The sequence below is a fragment of the Artemia franciscana genome, chromosome 3 (assembly GCF_032884065.1).
Source record: "Artemia franciscana chromosome 3, ASM3288406v1, whole genome shotgun sequence".
Taxonomy (NCBI): Eukaryota; Metazoa; Arthropoda; class Branchiopoda; order Anostraca; family Artemiidae; genus Artemia; species Artemia franciscana.
The window spans coordinates 54,014,793-54,037,869 of record NC_088865.1 but is presented as its reverse complement, the minus strand read 5'-3'; the positions used below and the strand labels follow the sequence as shown (position 1 = coordinate 54,037,869).

Here is a 23,077-nt window from a genome sequence, read left to right as displayed (position 1 = left end):
CCAATAGCTACATCAAAAGAATCGCATTTTAATGCTGGTTTTAAATATATAAGTTTCATCAAGTTTAGTCTTACCCATCAAAAGTTACGAGCCTGAGAAAATTTGCGTTATTTTAGAAAATAGGGGGAAACACCCCCTAAAAGTCATAGAATCTTAACGAAAATCACACCATCAGATTCAGCGTATCAGAGAATCCTACTGTAGAAGTTTCGAGCTCCTATCTACAAAAAAGTGGAATTTTGCATTTTTTGCCAGAAGGCAGGTCACGGATGCGTGTTTATTTGTTTTTTTTTTTTTTGTTTTTTTGTTTGCTTTTTTTTTGTTTTTTTCCCAGGGGTGATCGTATCGGCCCAGTTGTCCTAGAATGTTGTAAGAGGGCTCATTCTAACGGAAATGAAAAGTTCTAGTGCCCTTTTTAAGTGACCAAAAAATTGGAGGGCACATAGGCCCCCTCCGTCGCTAATTATTTTCCCAAAGTCAACGGATCAAAATTCTGAGATAGCCATTTTATTCAACGTAGTCGAAAAACCTTATAACTATGTCTTTGGGGACGACTTACTCTCCCACAGTCCCCGTGGGAGGGGCAACAAGTTACAAACTTTGACCTGTGCTTACATATAGTAATGGTTATTGGGAAGTATACAGGCGTTTTCAGGAGGATTTTTTTGGTTGGGGGAGGGGTTGAGAAGAGGAGGATATGCTGGAGGAACTTTCCATCGAGAATTTGTCATGGGAGAAGAAAATTTCCATGAAGGGAGAGCAGGATTTACTAGCATTATTAAAAAAAAACAATTAAAAAATAAATGTGAAAAAGCTTTTTCAGCTGGAAGTAAGGAATAGCAATACAACTTAAAACAAACAGAAACTATTACCCATATGAGGGGCTCACCTCCTTCTAATACCTCGCTCTTTACGCTAAAGTATTTTTAGTAATTTCAACTATTTATTCTACGGCTTTTGTGATTCAGGGGTCATTCTTAATGAACTGGGATAAAATTTAAGCTTTAGTGTAAAGAGCGAGGTACTGACGATGGGGCGAATCCCCTCATATATGTAATAAAAACATGAGAATACAAAAGTTCTTTACGTAAGCTAATTTATAAGTTACGCAAATCTTTTACCAATAAAAAGATTCGTAAAAAATTAAAAGTTCTAGTTGCCTTTTTAATTAACCAAAAAATCGGAGGGCAACTAGGCTTCGTCCCCCACTCTTTTTTTCTAAAAATTATTCGATCAAAATTATGAGAAAGCCATTTAGCCAAAAAAAAAAAAAAAATATCCAAATTTCGTTTTAATTATTTCTCTGCGGAGAGCCAAAATCAAAACATGCATTGATTCAAAAACGTTCAGAAATTAAATAAAAAAAACAAGTTTTTTCAACTGAAAGTAAGGAGCGACATTAAGACTGAAAACGAACAGAAATTACTTCGTATACGAAAGAGGCTGCTTCCTCATCAACGCCCCGCTCTTTACGATAAAGTTTTTTCTGTTTTAAAAAGAAGAATTGAGAGAAAGAGTCAAACTTTAGCGCAAAGAACGGGGCGTTGCTGAGGAAGCAGCCTCTTTCATATACGATGTAATTTGTGTGCGTTTTAAGTTTTAATGTTGCTCCTTACTTTCAGTTTAAAAAAACTTGTTTTTTTAATTTAATCCATGATAACGCCAAATAATTTCATTCTATTCCACGATAATTAAAAAATTCAGGGGTAAAATCATGTGTATCTTTCCAGACGCTTAAATAGCCCTTCTTCTTTCTAGGGTAAAAAATCAGCCATTTAAATGTAACTGCGTAATCCTGGTTTGAATCCCTTCCTGTTTATCCTTTAAAGACCCAAGCACGGTAAACTAACACGTTCCTTCATTCCATTTTAGTTTTGGTTTGTCTTCTAACCACAGATTTCGTGTACAACATTTTGTTTGCAATTCAATGCGATTTTTGCTGGTTCTTGTTCCATACCTTTTTCTTCAGCTATTTAGAATTATTAGCCGTCATGTACAATTTTGCATGTGTCATATATACTAAAAACGATACGACCACTACTAGGGGAAAAATGATGTACTTATTGCTCTTGAAATGTATATAAATGTGGCGTCACTAACATGCATTTTTTTTCAAATTAAGGATCTAAAGAAATTTTCTTTAATTCGTCAAACCTTAGGTTTTTTAGGCAAGAAATTCTCAGGTGCCAATCAAACAGTTCGTGGTATCGAACTGTAGTAAGGAGCGACCCGGCTCAATAGTAATCGAAACTCTAAGAATATAATTTTGATATCAATAGCTACATCAAAAGAATTGCATTTTAATGCTGATTTTAAATATATAAGCTTTATCAAGATTAGTCTTACCCGTCAAAAGTTACGAGCCTGAGAAAATTTGCCTCATTTTAGAATATAGGGGGAAAAAATCCCCAAAAGTCACACCTCAACGCCCCGCTCTTTACGCTAAAGTTTTTTACAGTTTTAAAAGTTAGAGTTAAGAGAAAGAGTCAAACTTTAGCGTAAAGAGCGGGGCGTTGAGGAGGAAAAGCCCCTTTCATATACGAAGTAATTTCTGGTCGTTTTAAGTTTTAATGTCGCTCCTTACTTTTAGTTAAAAAAACTTTTTTTTTTATTAATTCTTAAAAAAAAATAATCAAGAATGGTTTTCAAGAACAAAATCGTACATAGATACATATATACACATTCACAGTTTTAGGTTTAAAAAGAGTAAATATAAATAGTGTATTTTGATTAATTTTGCTTTATTTTGAAAAGCAAATTCGCTAAAGGCATTTTTCTCAAAATTTTGTTTTGAAAAAGCTAAAGTAGGAGTTAAATAGTCAGGTTTGAGAAGACTGAATCCCTCCTCATATTTTTGGGTAATTCTAGCTATGCTATTAAAAAAGAATAAAAATTTAATTTAAAAGTAGGTTTCCTTCCAACGAAAGTAAAGAGCGACATTAAAAATTGAGCGAACAAATATTGTTTTGTACATAAGAGGGACAACACCCTCCTTAACCCCTTGCTCATTCCACTAAAGTTGACTCTTTGTCCTAATTCTTTAAAAGCAACTGTTTCAACACACGGATCGTAATCTGAATAGAAACTATTTTTAAAACCCTATAAAAGTGTAGATTAAAGAGTGGGGTGGTAAGGCTGAGGAATAATTACCTGAGGAATCATTTTTAAGTTAGCCACAAGGAGTAATATACTGAATACTTTCTTTTTGCTGTAAGTTTTAATAAACTATTCATTTTAAAAACCACTCATTTTAAAAACTATTCGTTTTCTTATTTTATACAATGCGGAATCCAATACGCATGAATCCAAGCAAGGTTCGTCTGCGAGAGGCAACTGATTGGGCCGTAGACCCAAGCGAGTCGAGAATGGGTAAGCAAATGGGCTAGTGGGATTCACGTTCTTTTTGCTAGAAAAAGGAGTCCACTAAGTAGCCTCTTTTGTCTAGTCCCACCCCCTACACAGATTGGATTAACAATTTTCTCCCTCTGAAAAACCAACTAAAACAGAAAGTCTTAACGAGTATTAGATCCCTAAGACATCTATCAGCCTCTTCTGGTTGATATCGTGATGTCAAGAATTTTTGGTCCACATGCCAATGCATAAGGCCAAAAATCCTTGATAAGTCAAAAGCATTTTGATCACAAAGGCAAATACTAATAAGAGTTAGTGAATTTGATTGAGTATAACCTTAATCTTTTCGGCATAGCCGTACACTTAGCCATACATTTTTCGAGGTATAATCTTGGTATTTCACCCCCTCCCAGATTTGTTCTTACAAAATAGGTACATTTATAGTTCCTTATTGGAAATATTCCTTTTTGAAATTGTACCCCGTTCAGAGAAAAAAAAAACTTCGCTTGTGTCTAGGTAAACAAGCTATATTTATATCGATTACTGTTGATTCTATCCCCTGCTACTCTGATCAAATAACACTATTTTCAGACGGAGTACATGAAATGAAGGCTATTGCAATCATAGTCGCTACAATATTATCAGTGAAGTGCTCCCAGGTAAGGAAAATGTTTTTTAACTTGATGACATCTTCTTCAATATTAATCCATATTAATGTTCTGTTTTGCAGATAGCTTCTGAAACAGAATTGCCCCAAACAATTGGGGCAATTGTACAATTCGTAATTCAGTCAAAGTTGCTATCTTAAACTTTTTTAGATCAATATTATTTAGTATAACTTTTCAACTGTTCAGAAATGGCTCAATTGCATCACCACTATCCATAGTGTTTTAAATCAATTAAAATTATCAAAATAAAATTTTTTCCAATCTAATGACTTTCAAACCTTAATGACGTATTCCCCTTGACCTACAAAAATATGGTCGTATTAGACCTAGTTCAGAACATAAAGTAAAAAAAAGGCAAGTTATTTTAAAACTTGTAATTGTGTTGAGAATCAGCATAATGGACATCATTAACTTTATCCACCTTCAGTTATAATATAATTGTCGTAACTGAGATGTCCCTTGGCTTTCGAACTTTAACGAGCTGTGTGCCCTTGACTTGCAACAATTTTCGTATTTATCGCTTTTTTATTCAAAGTATATGCATCATCGGTAGAAAACCAGAGCCTATTTTAGCCCCTTTTACCAAGTCAAGTTGTTTTCAAACAGTTCGTGGTAACGAACTGTAGTAAAGAGCGACCCGGCTCAATAGTAAATGAAATTCTAAAAAACGGAGTTTTGATGCCAAGAGATACATCAAAAGAATAAAATTTTCATGCTGATTTTAAATATATCAGTTTCATCAAATTTAGTCTTTGTCATCAAAAGTTACGAGTCTGAGAAAATTTGCCTTGATTTTGAAAATAGGGAGAAACACCCCCTAAAAGTCACAGAATCTTAACGAAAATCACACCATCGCATTCAGCGTATCATAGAACCCTGCAGCAGAACCCTTTGCCAGAAGACAGATCACGGGTGCGTTTTTTTCCCAGGGGTCATCAATCTAACGGATATGAAAAGTTCTAGTGCCCTTTTTAAGTGATCAAAAAATGTGAGGGCGCCTAGGCCCCCTCCCACACTCATTTTTTTCCCAGAGTCAACGGATCAAAATTTTGAGATAGCCATTTTGTTCCACATAGTCGAAAACCATAATAACTGTGTCTTTGGGGATGACTTACTCCTTACTTACTTACTGTCGAGGGGCTGCAAGTTACAAACTTTGACAAGTATTTACATACAGTAATGGTTATTGGGAAGTATACATACGTTTTCAGGAGGATTTTTTGGTTTGGGGGGGTTGAGGGGAGGGGGCTATGTGGGAGGATCTTTCCTTGGATGAATGTGTCGTGGGGGAAGAGAAATTCAATGAAAAAGGTGCAGAATTTTCTAGCATTACTATAAAAAAACAAGGGAAAAATAAACATGAAAAAGTTTTTTCAATTGAAAGTAAGGAGAAGCATTAAAACTTAAAACGAACAGAGATTATTACACATATAAGGTGTTCTAAAATACTTTAGCATAAAGAGCGAGGTATTTAGGAGGAGATAAATACCTTGCTATTTATGCTAAAGTATTTTTAGTAATTTCAACTATTTATTCTACGACCTTTCAGATTCAGGGGTCATTCTCAAAGAATAGGGACAAAACTTACGATTTAGTGTAAAGAGCGAGGTATTAACGAGGGGAAAAACCCCTCATATACATAATAAAAATATAGGAATATAAAAGTTTGTTACGTAAGTTAATTCTTAAGTTACATATATTTTTTACTAATAAAAACGTTCGTTAAAAATGAAAAGTTCTAGTTTCCTTTTTAAGTAATCTAAAACTTGGAGGGCAACTAAGCCTCCTTCCCCACCCCTTATTTATCAAAATCGTCTGATCAAAACTAAGAGAAAGCCATTTAGCCAAAAAAAGAATTATTATGCAAATTTCATTTTAATAATTTATGAGCGGAGACCCAAAATCAAACATACATTAATTCAAAAACGTTCAGAAATTAAATTTTAAAAAAAAATAGTTTTTTTAAATGAAAGTAAGGAGCAACATTAAAACTTAAAACGAACAGAAATTACTCCGTTTATGAAGTGGGTTGTCCCCTCCGCAATCCCTCGCTCTTTACGCTAAAGTTTGACTCTTTGCCACAATTCTACATTTTAAAACAATTAAAAACTTTATCATAAAGAGCGAGGGATTGCGGAGAGGACAACCCATTTCATATACGGAGTAATTTCTGTTCGTGTTAAGTTTTAATGTCGCTCCTTACTTTCAGTTAAAAAAACTAGTTTTTTTATTTAATTGTCCTAAAGGTACTGGGATGAGCTTTACCAACTAGTCGTAATTAAGGGAGTACATTTGCTCAGACAAGGTAGGAAGACTGATCATTATAACGGTATTTTTTTTTTCATTATCTCTAGCTCAAAGACTACTGAGCTTTTTTTTTCATTTTCACTGGATTTTGTCTGATTGGTTTTGATTTGTTTTTCATTGGGCTCGGCCTGTTTCAACATGGAGTCACTTTATTCATTTAAACACTATATTTTTTAAAATGAGTGTATTCTTATTTTCTTAAATAAAAAAGTTCCCGCTAAAGATCAAGAACCTAGCTTAAGATTTCCTTCTCTTAATTCCTATTACTTTCCAATACTGTATCAATATTTCCTCATTTTCCTAATTTATGGCTTGTCTCACTTACCTGTAAGATTAAAAACAAAACATATTCATTGGATTCGGAAACGAAAGAATCATTTTAAAAAAAATCCCAAACCAACGTCATCGGGTTCCACAACATGAAACAGTCGAGTTAGGATGCTTCTGTAGCCCTTAGTTTCTGAGCCGCAGCCCTGAAAGGCTATAGGCCCAACGAATAACTCTTGTACTCCATTACAAAATTATTATACAACTAAATAACGAAGAAGACCACAGTGACTTTCCATCATACAAATAACAGAAGTGGTAGTATAGCGAGGAATTCTTTTAAGCACTGAAACTTGAGACAAAATGAATATTTTCTCGTGACTTTTCATTAGAAGAGCCAATCTTGTTTATAACCAAATGAATATGCACCTCAAATAGCTCATCTAATGTACAGCGTAGGCCTACACAAAGAGGGTATATGAGCCTCAATTCTTTTTTAAGATTAAAAAAACTATTTCTATTGCTTGCAATATTATCCAAATAATTTGTCTGATCTTTTGCTTTTTTCAAAATTCTTTTCCCCTTCCTTCAAAAAATCTCTTTGTACATATCTTCTTTCTTACTATGAGGTCTAAAAGTTGTACTTCTAAATTTATCCACACAACTGATATAAAAAAATGTACTGCCTTTTTTTTTTTTTTTTTTTTTTTTTTTTTTTTTTTTTTTTTTTTTTTTTTTTAATACAAAAGTTATTCATTTGGGTGATCCTGTGCAAGTTCACTCCAAATTTCAAATTAATTTGCTCATTTGATCAACTTAAAATTATATTTAATGTTTATCGAAGATAAATAGACTAGGGCCTGTCGGATTTGATTTCACCTTGTATGGCAGTGAAGGACTCCGGTGCTTGATAAATTAATTATTAATAAGTTAATAAATTAATAAATTATTTATGATAAACAATTAATTTGATCAGCTGTCCAAAGTTATGTGGTGACAAGAAAGACGAACTTGAGTCTAAAAGTAAAAATAGATGTTTATTCCCCGTTTACTAGAAACAAAGCCAGTATTGAATCTCTATGTAAATTTGATGTATATATGGCCACACGAAATGCTAATCTGTCTTAGTAAATATCAAATAAAGGAATTCCTTTGTGTTTACGTAAGACAAGCTAGGAAATTCTTCGATGATATTTGCCAGTTTTAGGTCAGCAATTACAGCCAAAGGCACTAGACGGCAGAATAGTATTTATCTTAGATAGAAATTTCCCAATGCAGCTAATATTATCAGTTTAAGTAAGATGTGGTTATCTCTGCTTAGAAAAGTAATCAAAGATTATATATACATATATATATATATATATATATATATATATATATATATATATATATATATATATATATATATATATATATATATATATATATATATATATATATATATATATATATATATATATATATATATACTAGCTGTTGGGGTGGCGCTTCGCGCCACCCCAACACCTAGTTGGTGGGGCGCTTCGCGCCCCCCTAAGCCCCCCCGCGCGCGTAAGTCGTTACGCGCCATATTAGTTATGCGCCATTATAGTTGTGTCCCTGTGTCCCACCTGTGAATATAGATAGATTTATACATGTGTTTCAAACTACGTAAAAATTGCGAATAAACAACATTCTTGGCTTTCCCATTGTCTGTGCATATACAAAGCCGTATGTACTAATAATGACGTCATATGCTATCGCTCTTTTTACAAACAAACAAACATGCATCCACACAACTCGTTTTTATATAGATAGATAGATAGATAGATACAATACAAATTAACTGCGTAAAACTTGCGAATATACAACATTCTTCGCTGTCCAATTGTCGCTGCATATAAATACATTGTCAGGTTTACCGACCCTCGAACATGCAACGTACAATTGTCCATGGGAAAAACAATCAGTATTAAGATCTATACCACATTTTTCTAATGATTGACCTTGAGCTTTGTTAATGGTGATTGCAAATACTAATCGAATAGGGAATTGCAGTCTTTTAAATTGAAAAAGCAGATCCGTTGGAATCATGGGAATGCGAGGAATAAGAACAGCCTCACCCTCATAAGGCCCTGTCAAGATTGTGGCCTCTATTAGGTTTTCCATTGTTTTTTTTTACGGCAAGTCGCGTGCCATTGCAAAGTTTTGGTGGGTTGATATTTCTTAAAAGTATTATTGGTACGCCTATTTTTAGTTGTAGCACGTGTGGTGGAAACCCTGAAGGATCTATGGAATTTAAAAATTCAGATGGATAATTAACCGCTTCATTTGGTTCCAAAACTGTGTCGACTGACTTGTAAAGGACTGCCTGGTCTCGAATCTTGGTCAAAACAATATTGTTGATTTCGTGGACGTCTATATTTTTGGGTGCGAGAATCGCTCTTTCACTTAGCCATTTATTATTTTTATAATTTTTTAGAATATTCGGAAATACTTTTTCAATCAATTCATTTTTGGACGTCACTAAATTACAGAAATCAGCAAGTAGTTGTATACGTCCTGAAATTGAGTCTACTGTTTGACCAGAGTCATCGTTTTGCAATCGGACACGCATATTTGTAGCTAATTTTAATATTTTTACGTGTGCCCATAAATTAGAATTTTTTAGGCAAGCATTCATTTCGTCTGCAGGAGTTAAACTACGTAAAAATTGCGAATATACAACATTCTTGGCTTTCCCATTGTCTCTGCATATACAAAGCCGTATGTACTAATAATGACATCATATGCAAACGCTCTTTTTACAAACAAACAATTATGCATACACACAACTCGTTTTTATATAGATAGATAGATAGATAGATACAATACAAATTAACTGCGTAAAACTTGCGAATATACAACATTCTTCGCTGTCCAATTGTCGCTGCATATAAATAGATTGTCAGGTTTACCGACCCTCGAACATGCAACGTACAATTGTCCATGGGAAAAACAATCAGTATTAAGATCTATACCACATTTTTCTAATGATTGACCTTGAGCTTTGTTAATGGTGATTGCAAATGCTAATCGAATTGGGAATTGCAATCTTTTAAATTGAAAAGGCAGATCCGTTGGAATCATGGGAATGTGAGGAATAAGAACAGCCTCACCCTCAAAAGGCCCTGTCAAGATTGTGGCCTCTATTAGGTTTTCCATTGTTTTTTTTACGGCAAGTCGAGTGCCATTGCAAAGCTTTGGTGGGTTTATATTTCTTAAAAGTATTATTGGTACGCCTATTTTTAGTTGTAGCACGTGTGGTGGAAACCCTGAAAGATCTATGGAATTTAGAAATTCAGATGGATAATTAACCGCTTCATTTGGTTCCAAAACTGTGTCGACTGACTTGTAAAGGACTGCCTGGTCTCGAATCTTGGTCAAAACAATATTGTTGATTTCGTGGACGTCTATATTTTTGGGTGCGAGAATCGCTCTTTCACTTAGCCATTTATTATTTTTATAATTTTTTAGAATATTCGGAAATACTTTTTCAATCAATTCATTTTTGGACGTCACTAAATTACAGAAATCAGCAGGTAGTTGTATATGTCCTGAAATTGAGTCTACTGGGAGCTTTCCGTTTCCAATTGTCAGCAATTGATCTGAAAATGTTTGACCAGAGTCATCGTTTTGCAATCGGACACGCATATTTGTAGTTAATTTTAATATTTTTACGTGTGCCCATAAATTAGAATTTTTCAGGCAAGCATTCATTCGTCTTCAATGGCTCTGGTGGTGCAGCCAATAGAGGAAGTTTAACTTTTCCTGAGGCGCAACACATTCCCATTGTTTCACCATTGAATTTCAAGGCCTTGCAATAGGGACAAATTTTAGACATTGTACCGATTTGAACACATCTACTCAAGCTATAATCATCGACTGGGTTGTACCTGAATGCCAGGCGATAACTTTCAGGTTGCTCTGATTCCTCGGCACGCTTTCTTTTCTTACTTTCTCTATCAGCAGCAAGCCTGATTTCTTGCTGTTCTTGTGATTCCTCGGCACGCTTTCTTTTCTTACTTTCTCTATCAGCAGCAAGCCTGATTTCTTGCTGTTCTTGTAATTCCTCGGCACACCTTCTTTTTTCACTTTCTCTTTTAGCAGCAAGTCTGCTTCCGCGTTGCTCTGGTAGTTCCTCGGCACGCTTTCTGTTCTTTTTTTCTCTATCAGCCTCAAGCCTGTTTCCTTGCTGTTCTTTTGATTCCTCGGCACGCTTTCTGTTCTTTCTTTCTCTATCAGCCTCAAGCCTGTTTCCTTGCTGTTCTTTTGATTCCTCGGCACGCTTTCTGTTCTTTCTTTCTCTATCAGCCTCAAGCCTGTTTCCTTGCTGTTCTTTTGATTCCTCGGCACGCTTTCTTTTCTGACTTTCTCTATCAGCAGCAAGTTTTTTGGCATAGACTCTTTGAGCATCTTCATCGGCTTTTGCCATGGTAAGTTCATCAGTCATTGTAAACTTAAACATTAATAGATTTCTACGTGAACATATGTCTTAAATATCTTGAATGACGTCACCGTCAAAGCAAAAATGACGACAACTAATTTCATGACGTCAGTCAACACAGAAACATGACGTCACCTGATCCACAGACAGACACACGGACAGACAACTTTTTTTTATATATATAGATAGATAGATAGAAGATAGATATATATGCCTCCTTGGACCTAGTCAGCGCTACCAGTCAACTTATTCGGTTTTATGGTGACAGGTTATGTTAGATGTGGTTAGGACATTTCCGATATAGGACATTCACCGTCAATATTCGATATACCCTTTTCTCCTTATATTTAGTCAGCGTTGCCAGTCAACTTTTTCAATTTTATGCAAGGTTTGATGGTAACAGGTTAAAAAGTGTTGGGTTAGGTTTTTAATCCATTTCTTAGATGTATAACGTAGTTTAACCTAACTTTAACTTTTACCATAAAATCTTGCATAAAACTGAAAAAGCTAATTAGCAAAGTTGAATCCAAGCAGAGAAAAAGGAATTTCGGAGATTCACCGGTGAATGTCGACATTAACTAGATTTTTGACATTCACAGTTATATATATATATATATATATATATATATATATATATATATATATATATATATATATATATATATATATATATATATATATATATATATGTAACTAAATTAGGATAATATCCAGAGCAAAATTCGTCCAACTGTCCTGGCATTGCATGTTTGATGGTAGGATTACTCAGTTTCTGCCTACTCACTTGATATTTGACTGATTTTTGATAATGAGTTTAACGAAGACGTGACAACATTCTTAAGATTAAACTTAAGTATGAAGTCACGAAATATTTATCATGGGTCTTGCATGTGTCAAGTACATCTTTTTGTATCTTCGTCAATAAAAATGAAGAGGATTGGCATAGATCTTGTCGTCATGATGACTGTCTCGACGCAGGTTATTTGAAAGACAAATTAATTTAGGCCCCATTGGCCCAGATCATTAAGTCGAAAATGAAAATAGAATTATTACTGGGTATTACTTGTAATACGTTAGGCCTACTGGTTATTTGGAAGTGTATAGACGCTTTCAGAGGGATTTTTTGGTTGGGGGAGGGGTTGAGGGGTGGGGGTTATGCGGGGAGATGTTTCCGAGGAGGAATTTGTCATGGGGGAAGAAAATTTCCATGAAGGGGCGCTGGATTTTTAGCATTTTTTTAAAGAACAATGAAAAATTAAATATGAAAAAGTTTTTTCAACTGAAAGTAAGGAGCAGCATTAAAACTTAAATCGAACAGAAATTATTACGCATATGAGGGTTTTGCCTCCTCCTAATACCTCGCTCTTTACGATAAAGTAACTTTATTAATTTCAGCTATTTATTCTACGGCCTTTGTGATTCAGGGGTCATTCTTAAGGAATCAGAACAAAATTTAAGCTTTAGTGTAAAGAGCGAGGTATTGACGAGGTGGAGAACTCCCACCATAAACGTAATAAAACATACGAATATAGAAGTTCGTTACGTAAGCTAGTTCGTAAGTTACGTATATTTTTAGTTATAAAAACGTTCGTAAAAAATTAAAAGTTCTAGTTGCCTTTTTAAATAACCAAAAAATTGGAGGGTAACTATCCCCCGCTCTTTTTTTTCAGAATCATCCGATCAAAACTATGAGAAAGCCATTTAGCCATAAAAATAAATTAACATACAAATTTCGTTTTAATTATTCATGTGCAGAGAGCCAAAATCAAAACATGCTTTAATTTGAAAACGTTCAGAAATTAAATAAAAAAAAATAAACAAGTTTTTTACGGAGAAATTACTCCGTATATCAAAGGGGCTGTTCCCTTATCAACGCCCCACTCTTTACGTTAAAGTTTGACTCTTTCTATCAACTCTGCTTTTTAAAGCAGTAAAAAACTTTAGCTGAAAGAGCAGGGCGTTGATGAGGGAACAGCCCCTTTGATATACGGAGTAATTTCTGTTCGTTTTAAGTTTTAATGCTGCTCCTTACTTTCAGGTTAAAAACTTGGTTTGTTTTTTTAATTGAAATTAAATCTACGTATTAATGGCGAAGACGCTACTTTCCAAAATATTCAAGATAACTTTGCAAAGAAAGGGAGCACATAGCTTCCCGTCCTCTAAAGGAAGCTGGCGGTATCTAGCAATTGTGAATTTGGAAATCAAGGAAATGATGGAATTTGGAATTTGGAAATCAAGGAAATGATGGAATTTGGAATTTGGAAATGATGTTAAGTAGATATTAGTAGCTGTTAAGGAATTTAATCCTTTGACCGACGGGATAGCAATCATATTGATTTCAGCTATTGTTGGAATAGTCACAGAAAAATTTTAATCGCCTAAATATGAACTAGTTGTAGTACTAAGAATCGTATACTGACGAACGCTCCTCATTCATCCTACTCTTTTAAAGTTTTTCTTGTTTTGTCCATATCTCTTAGGATTTGAAGTAATTTCCTCAGGCCCCATTTCAAATCTATTTTCGGCACTCATTGTTTCTAATAGACTTTTGATTCTCTTCGCTCTACTTTTTTGACAGTCCTGCCTTTTGTGAGATACTTAATAAAACTGTTTTCTTTGGAAAAAAAAATAGTAGTCAAAATCTTCTTAGGTTCTTCAATAAATAGATGCTGTGTTAAATAATCTCTTGAGAAAATCACCGTAAAGGTCAAAAATTATCTAGATGATTCTTATAAGAAATATTAAAAAACCATAAACTAAAGTTTAAAAAAAAGTAAAAAAAACGTATAAAATAAAGCCAAGTCGACTTACATGTCAAACATCAAATAGATGATCTTTGGAATAAACAAGAGCTAAGAACTTGTGACGAGGTCGGAAGAGCCAAGAGCCAATAGTTCATATGGTATGCGCTCCAGCGAAATTCTAAGAATCAATAGATTGCTTTAAAAGGAAAATCAGAGGCTTGATGCCGGTGAGGATTTAAAATAAGAGCTCTGAGTAACGAGGTCCTTCTAAATATCAAAATTCATTAAGATCCGATCACCCACTCGTAAGTTAAAAATACCTCTTTTTTTAATTTTTCCTCTCCCTTAAGACCCCCAATTTGTCAATTTGTGCAGCTCCCTGACCCACCTACCAATTTTCATCGTCCTAGCACGTCCAGAAGCACCAAACTCGCCAAAGCACTGAACCCCACCACCTAACACCCCCAAAGAGAGTGGATCCAGTCCGGTTACGTCAATCACGTATCTACTACACTTATAAGCGTTTTCGAAGATTTCAGCTTTCCCTCTCCAACTTCCCCCAGTGTCAACAGATCTGGTCGGGATTTGAAATAAGAGCTCTGAGACATAAGTTCTTTCTGAATATCAAATTTCATTAAGATCCGTTCCCCCGTTCTTAAGTTAAAAATACATCAATTTTTCTATTTTTTTCCAAATTAACAACCCCCAACTCCCCCAAAGAGAATGGATCCGTACTAATTATGTCAATCTCGTATCTATAACTTGTGCGTATTCTTCCCATCAAGTTTCATCCCGATCTCTCCACTCTAAGCGTTTTCCAAGATTTCTGTTTCCCCCCTCCAACCCTCTAGGTCCCCAGATCCAATTCGAATTGAAAATGGAGCATCTGAGACATACGATTCTTCTATATATCAAGTTTAATTAAGATTCGATCACCCATTCGTAAGATACCTCGATTTTCACGTTTTCCAAGAATTCCGGTTTCCCCTTCCAACTCCCTTCAATGTCAACGGATCTGGTCGGGATTTAAAATGAGAGCTATAAAGCACAAGATCCTTCTAGATATCAAATTCCATTAAAGTCTGATCACCCGTTCACCCGATCTGATCATCCATTTTTTCTAATTTTTCCAAATTACCCCGCTGCCCCAACTTCACCAAAGAGAGCGGTTATGTTAGTCACCTATCTTGGACTTGTACTTCTTCTTGCCACTAAGTTTCATCCTGATCTCTCCATTTTAAGCGTTTTCCAAGATTTCCGCCCCCCCCCCTAATGACGCTGGATCCAGTCGGGATTTAAAATATGAGATCTGAATTTCGAGGTTATTCTAAATATGAAATTTCATTAAAGTACGATCACTCTTTCAAAGGTTAAAAATACCTAATGTTTTTCTAATTTTTTAGAATTAACCCTCCCCCCAAGTCCCCCAAAGAGAGCAGATCTGTTCCGGTTATGTCAATCCCGTATCTAGGACTTGTGCTTATTTTCTCACCAAGTTTCATCCTGATCCATCCACTCTAAGCATTTTCCAAGATTTTAGGTTCCACCCCCCTGACATCCCCTCCACCGGATCTGGTCAGGATTTAAAATAAGAGCTTTGAGACATGATATCCTTCCAAATATCAAATTTCATTAAGATCCGATACCTCGTTCGTAAGTAAAAAATACCTCATTCGTCTAATTTTTCAGAATTACCCCCCCCCAACTCTCCCAAAGAGAGCGGATCCGATCCAGTCAATCACATATCTGGGACTTGTGCTTATTTTTCCCACCAACTTTCAACCCGATCCCTCCACTCTAAGCGTTTTCCAAGATTTTAGGTTCCCCCCTCAATACCCCCCAATGTCACCAGATCCAGTCGGGATTTAAAATAAAAGCTCTGAGACATGACATCCTTCCAAACTTCGATTTTCATTAAGATCCGATCACTCCTTCGTAAGTTAAAAATACCTCATTTTTTCTAGTTTTTATCATTAACCCTCCCCCAACTCCCCCAAACAGAGAAGATCCGTTCCGGTTATTTCAATAACTTATCTAGGACTTCTGCTTATTTTTTCCCACTAAGTTTCATCCCGATCCCTGCACTCTAAGCGTTTTCCAAGATTTTAGGTTCCCCCCTCCATCTCCCCCAATGTCACCGGATCTGGTCAGGATCTAAAATAAGAGCTCTGAGACACGATATCCTTCCAAACATCAAATTTCATTAAGATCCCAAGACCCGTTCGTAAGTTAAAAATATTAATAACCAATATTGGGTTAAATAACCTCTTGAGAAAACAATGTAGATCATTCTAGACAAGAAAAAAATGAAGCCCAATAGTCAAAAATCATAAACTAAGGTCAGAAATAAACTGAAAAAAGTCAAATTAAGACAACTCAAAATCGTCAAAGGCTCTTTAATCAACAAATACTAGGTTAAATAAATTCCTGATCATCAAACAGTTCGTGTTAACAAACTGTAGTAATGAGCGACCCGGCTAACTAATAACTGAAACTCTAAGAACGGGATTTTAATCAATAGTTAGAAAAAAAAATAATATTTTTAATGCTGATTTTAAATATATAATTTTCATTATGTTTAGTCTTACCTATCAAAAGTTACGAGCCTGAGAAAAGTTGCCTTATTTTAAAAAATAGGGGGGAAACCCCCTAAAAGTCATAGAACCTTAACGAAAATAACATCATCAGATTCAGCGTATCAGAAAATCCCATTCTAAAAGTTTCAGGCTCCTATGTACAAAAACGTGGAATTTTTGTATTTTTTGCCAGAAGCCAGATCACGGATGCGTGTTTTTTTGCTTTTTTGTTGTCTTTTTTTTTGGTTTTTTCCCCAGGGTTGGTCGTATCAACCCAATCGTCCTAGAATGTCACGAGAGGGCTCAATCTAACGGAAATTAAAAGTTCTAGTGTCCTTTTTAAGTGACCAAAAATTGGAGGACACCTAAGCCCCCTCCCACTCCCATTTTTCCCAAAGTCATCAGACCAAATTTTGATATAGCCATTTTGTTCAAAATAGTCGAAAAACCTAATAGCTATGTCTTTGGGGACTAATAATCCCCACAGTCCCCGGGGGAGGGGCTGCAAGTTACAAAATTTGACCATTGTTTACATATAGTAATAGTTATTCTGAAGTGTACAGACGTTTTCAGGGGTACTTTTCACGGTGGGAGGGGTCAGGGGGAAGGGGTTACGTGGGAGGATATTTCCATGGAGGAATTTATCATGAGGTAAGAGAAGTTCCATGTAGTAGGCGCAGGATTTTCTAGCATCATTTAAAAAAAGAGAAAATAAATAAAAAAAAGCTTTTTTTCAGCTGGAAGTATGGAGCAGCATTAAAACTTAAAACAAACAGAAAATATTAGGTATATAAAGGGGCTCTTCTCCTCCCCACCTTCCTCTTTACGCTAAAGTATTTTTAGTAATTTCAACTGTTTATATTAAGGCTTTTGTGATTTAGGGGTCATTCTTAAAGAATTGGGACGAAATTCAAACTCTAGTGTAAAGAGCAAGGTATCGACGCGGGGGCGACTCCCCTCATATACGTAATAAAAATATAAAAATATAGAAGTTCTCTACGTAAGTTAATTTGTAAGTTACGTATATTTATACGTTCGTAAAAAAATTAAAAGTTCTAGTTGCCTTTTTAAGTAGCCAAAAATTTAAGGGCAATTACGCCTCCTCCCCACCTCCCTCTTTTTTTATCAAAATCATCCGATCAAAACTATGAGATAGCCCTTTAGCCAAAAAAAAAATTAATATGCAAATTTTGTTTTAATTATTCATGTACGGTGAGCCAAAATCAAAACATGCATTAATTCAAAAATGTTCAGAAACTAAATAAAAAAAAAAGTTTTCTCAACTGAAAGTAAGGAGCGACACTAAAACTTAAAACAAACAGAAATTATTCCGTATAAGAAAGGGGCTGTTCCCTCCTCAACGCCCCGTTATTTACGCTAAAGTTTTTTACTGTTTTAAAAAGTAGATTTAATAGAGAGTCAAACTTTAGCGTAAAGAGCTAGGCGTCGAGGAGGGGACAACGCCTTTCATATACGAAATAATTTCTGTTCGTTTTAAGTTTTAAAGTGGCTCTTTACTTTCAGTTGAAGCAACTTTTTTTATTAATTAATGCAAGGAACGATACTAAACCTCATGACGATTATAAATACAGTCTCATAATAAGCCAAACATAAAAGAACCAAAATTACAATGAACGAATAAATGAACTAAAGACGAACGAAAATGAAACACATTAACAAATCAAAATAATAATAGTCATTAGTAGTCTCAATCAAAGCGAACGAAAATTACCAAAATTAAGGGATGGGATAACCTCCCCTTCTAACACGGAGAATTTTTCTTAACAATATATAAATCAAAATAATTAACTTTTTATGGCAATTTCAAAAATATAAATTTATTAATTTTAAAATTACCAAACAAAAGCTAGTACTCAAGAAAGTTTTTTTGATTTTTGAAAATAGGGGTAAATAGCCCTAAAAAGCCGAGTAATTATGGTAAAAGATACACCTCGATGTTCACCACATACGAAAGTTCCATTGTGGAGATTTTAAACCCCTATCTTTAAAACCACGAATTTGTTTGGTTTTTGTCTGAGAATGACGATGGCGGATATATGTTAATTGGTTTTTTTTTATTTGTTCTTTTTTTTATTTTTTTTCTCCCTTGGGTGAGGACTACTGATCCTAAAATGTTGTGATAACATTAATTTTAATGGAATTTGAAAGTTCTATTGATCTTTTTAAGTGGCAAAAAAAATATTGTGCCACAGCAAAGTGACGTCTTCGCCATTTTGGCGTAAAAAACACTAGGAAGTATGTATATATCCCAGTAATGTGTTAAATTGCATGGTGACACGGAACACCATCGTGGAAGAATCCTCTCTAGAAGGACAACTACGGCAGGGCGTAAGATCTAGATATACGGACAACGGCCTCTGCAAAGGGCTGTCTTGACCCTCTCAGGGTATCTGCAAGACCGGGAACCTTCCAGTTAACTCTTTTCCCACTTGAGGAATGGCACCCCTCGAGGAATTTAACGCCTATTAAACGACGCAGCATTCACAAGGTATTCTGATTAATGGATACTTCTTCTGGGCTTGTGTTTTGACGGGAGGTTTTGGGCTGAAAAACTTATTCCTAGCTAATTTATCTACTACGGGTTGCCTCCCCGTAGTAGCATACTATTTGTTGAAATCCATATATAATGATTCGGAGGTAACAGGCTCGGGACTGCCTGTGCATACTCTTGTTGATAGAACAGCATTGCCAAGTGCTGAAAATAATGTTGTCACCAAGATGAACCCTTGATTGCACAAAGCCTCCATTCACACTGAATGTGCCTGGGACTTTTTGCTATCCGTTTTTAAGTCGACTTAAGCACTTCAGTGTTTCAAAGGCAAAAAAATAATATCAATTATTTAAAGAGCATGCAAGTTGGAACTTGAAATGTTACGACGTTAAAAAATGACTATCGTATCGAAGTTTTGATTGAGAAATTCAGCCGATTCGAACTGGACTTATTAGGAATTTCAGAAACTTATATCCGAGGGGTAGGAAGCATGGTATTATGTGATATAAAATTTCTTTACTCAGGCAGGAAGGACAGGGTACATAGACAAAGAGAAGGGCTCATGATAAATAAAGAAGCTGCAAAGTCCTATTTAGGCTGGGAAGGCATAGATAATAGAATACTAATTGCTCATTTTATAACGAAAAAATTCAGGGTATCAGTTTTAGCAGTACATGCCCCTGTTGAACAAACTGACGGGGATACTAGTGACCCAGATGAATTGTACTTACAGTTACAGGAGCAAATAGATAGGATCCCAGGTAGAAATATGGTGTTTTTACTAAAAGATTTTAACACCCAGGTTGGTAGAAATAGGTGGTATCCTGGCCTGGGTAAATCTGGTGTAGGTAAAGAAAACAGTAATAGCTACAGACTTTTGCAATTTTGTAGGTATAATAATCTAGTTATAGCCAATACGGTGTTTGGTCATAAAATGGCCCATAAGTTGACATGCTATTCACGTGATGGTAAGACAGCAAAACTTATTGATTGTATTATAGTAAACTGAAAACTGCCAGGATCAATACGAGATACTATGGTATATAGGAGTGATGTTATTTATGTTAAAAGTAGAGATCACCATCTAGTAGTGTCTAGGTTTAATTCAAAGCTAAAAATTCGGAAGGGTAGTTTCCTCCCGGGAAGTTATGATATTGGTAGACTCAAGGATGAGATGTGAGAGAAACTTTCCAGGAATAGTTGAATACGAAACTTGAGAGTTTTTAACAATGTGGAAGATGCTTGGAATAATTTTAGAAAAAAGGTTTGTGAAGTTGCTGATGGTGTCTTAGAGAAGTAAGTTAAAACTGCAGCTAGGAATATTAGTAAAAAGACAAAAGAAATGCAAAGAAAGTGGAGAAAGTATTAAAATATGAACTAAAGAGGTGTGAAATGGCGGCCATGGACAAAATTGCCAAAGATCTGGAAGATGCAGCTAGACGGCAAACTAGTAAAATATTGTACTGGCTTATTAATAAATTGAGAGGGATTAGTCAGTCCAGACCTGTCCCAGTTAAAAATAGGAACGGGGCTACATTTAGTGATAAAGCGAGAGTTAAAGAGAGATGGGTGGAACATTCTAAGGATGTTCTAAGCCTAGAAACAGTTGCAGGAAAAGATGTAGAGGAAAATGAAAAAGTTTGTTTTACCTTGGATATGAAGGAAGATATGTTTTGTGAGGACGAATTAGTGACAGCACTAAAAGGATTAAAAAGTAATAAGGCTCCAGGTGCTAATAGTGTGGTAAATGATTTTCTTAAATATGATGGCTCTGAGGTTAGAAATAAGTTACCGACGTTTATGAATATGATTTTTGAAAAAGGGAAAGTATTTAACGATTTTAGGAAAACCTTAATTAAACCACTGTATAAAAAAGGGGATAAGAGTGAGTGTCGTAATTATTGAGGCAATAGTCTGGTCTCTGTAGGTAGCCAACTACTTAGTAATATGATGCTTTTAGACTGAGAAATGCTGCAGAAAAAGTTTTAAGAGATGAAGAGTGCGGTTTTAGAAAAGGTAGAGGATGTGTCAACCAAATTTCTACTTCTAGGTTAATAATTATGAAGTGCCTTAGTTGTCAAAAACTTAGTCCTCAAGTTAAAAAAAGTCCTCGATTTTATAGATTGTGAGCGAGCGTTCGATTCTGTTGACAGGAGAGCTTTAGCAAAGGTCTTATCCTTGTATGGTATACCAAACAAATACAGTAAAGGGATTAGTGTTATGTTTGAGAATGGCACTACTGCGGCATATGCGCTATGCATATGCCGTAACATTGCGTTCAAAGAGAGGTGAAGAAGTTGCTATAACCTCTGAATCTATTTTTGAGCAAGATTGTTATAGAAAATTAAAAAAAAAATCGGGGTAGTGAATTGGTTAATCCACATGTAAAAAAGGTTTTTCCACAAAAAAGGTTAATCCACATGTAAAGATATACTATATACTACAATACCCTATCATAGTCTTAGTCCTCTAAAGGCTATATCGGCTGAAAAATTGTTAAGAAAAATCGAATTTTAATCTCGAATTATTGTACATTGAAAATATAGCTGCTTTTATTCAAGATTTAGATAATATCATGTTGATTAATAATCAACGCCCTAATCGATCCTTGTACAATCATATTCCTCTTGAAGTTCATCTCAGTAACACTGTACTTGACGTATTTCTTAAACATTACTCCAATGAAAAGGTTGTGAAGAAGGGGAAACTTAATATTCAATCGAAACAAGTAATCAATCAAACAGTTGATAGTTTTGAAAAGCGGAATTACTTGTGGTCCACTGAACTTTTGTGTGTCAAAAGTCTTAGAAACTAAACCTGTAACGTATCGTCCGCGTGATATGAAAGATGACGAGATTCTTGGTGGTTTTTACGAGTATGAATTACAAAAAGTCAAAACCACTGGAAGGTATCAAATTGAAAAAATATTAAAGACTCGAACTCGCAGGGGTAAGAGACAATTGCTTGTTCACTTGCTGGGATACAACTCTGATCTTGATTTTTGGATTGCCGCTGAAGACATTCGCAGTGGCTAATGATTTCTATGTGACATTCATGTACAGTGTCTCTGATCACCTTTAAGATTATTTGAATAAAACAATTGATTTTTGGACAAAACTCTTCCCCGTCATCAAATTCGAGAAAAGGTAAAAACTAGCTCTTTTTGATCGTATTCTTAAAAATACACATGATATCTTGAGAAAGGATCGTACATATGATATAAAGTTAGACCCTTTGACTTCTCCAACGAGGTTTTGATGGCCAATTTTGTCTCTAATGAATACCCCTTTAACATCATACCCTCCGAAAAATACCCTCCGAAACTGCGAAAGTTATCAGCGAAAAAAAATTGGTTTGCTAAGTTGTTTGGCTCTATACTACCCCTGGCTAAAAAATATGTTGCACCGGTTGCCATAGATTTTGCAACCTCTACACTACATGATTAGGGCTCTGGGATGGATTTTAAAGAAAGTGTTCCACAAAATCTCAGGTTTGGCGTGGGATCCCTGGGTGAGCGATTGAAATCTCGACAAAGCAAAAAAAAAGTTTAAAAGGGCAAGAAACATCTCATCATTCATTAGTGTCAACTCAGCCCATAAGCGTAAAACATTGTTCTTGTCAAAAAAAACAAAAAAAAACAGTAAAAATTGTTAGATCGGAAAAGGATTTTCTTTTCTAAAAATGGCATATTTACCTAATAAAGAATCTTGTCCTTCGGTCAAATTGTCTCTAAATGTTTTCAATGTGGAAAAATACTGATGTGAGTGTAAAACATGGTTACTATGAACAGTTTTATCCACAACAACCGCTCTCTGAAAACATACATTTTCAATTTTTTCAGTGAAGATTAGTTGATAGATTTGACTTCCACATTTATAGAGTTACATGTGACCGTCAGAAAGTCTAACATGGAAAACCAAGTGCAGCTGAGGGGTTATCTTATGAAAATTGTGTACGACACAATTAGTTTAGACAAATCGATGTTTATATATATGGAACGTTGGTGAGCTTAAGCAATAATCTTACAAATTATGCAAGTTATATACAATTTATGTTGATGATTAAAATATACTATAAGTTATTTAGAGGTTTGGCTATTGGATGTGAATATTAAACGGACACTTACACCAGCAATATACTTAGAGATGCGACAACTAAAGATTTACATTTGGTGGGAGTAAAAATCA

General features: G+C 35.0%; 1 protein-coding gene across 4 annotated transcripts in view; it reads left to right on the top strand.

Annotated features, from left to right (window-relative positions):
• LOC136025417 (uncharacterized) overlaps positions 1 to 23,077 on the top strand; it is a 101,285-nt gene that overhangs the window by 2,196 nt on the left and 76,012 nt on the right. For all 4 annotated transcript variants that reach the window (XM_065701440.1, XM_065701439.1, XM_065701442.1 and 1 more), the window contains exon 2: positions 3,943 to 4,010. In XM_065701440.1, coding sequence (XP_065557512.1) covers positions 3,957 to 4,010 — 54 coding nt within the window. In that variant the 5' untranslated portion in view covers positions 3,943 to 3,956. The remainder of the gene's footprint in view (positions 1 to 3,942; positions 4,011 to 23,077) is intronic.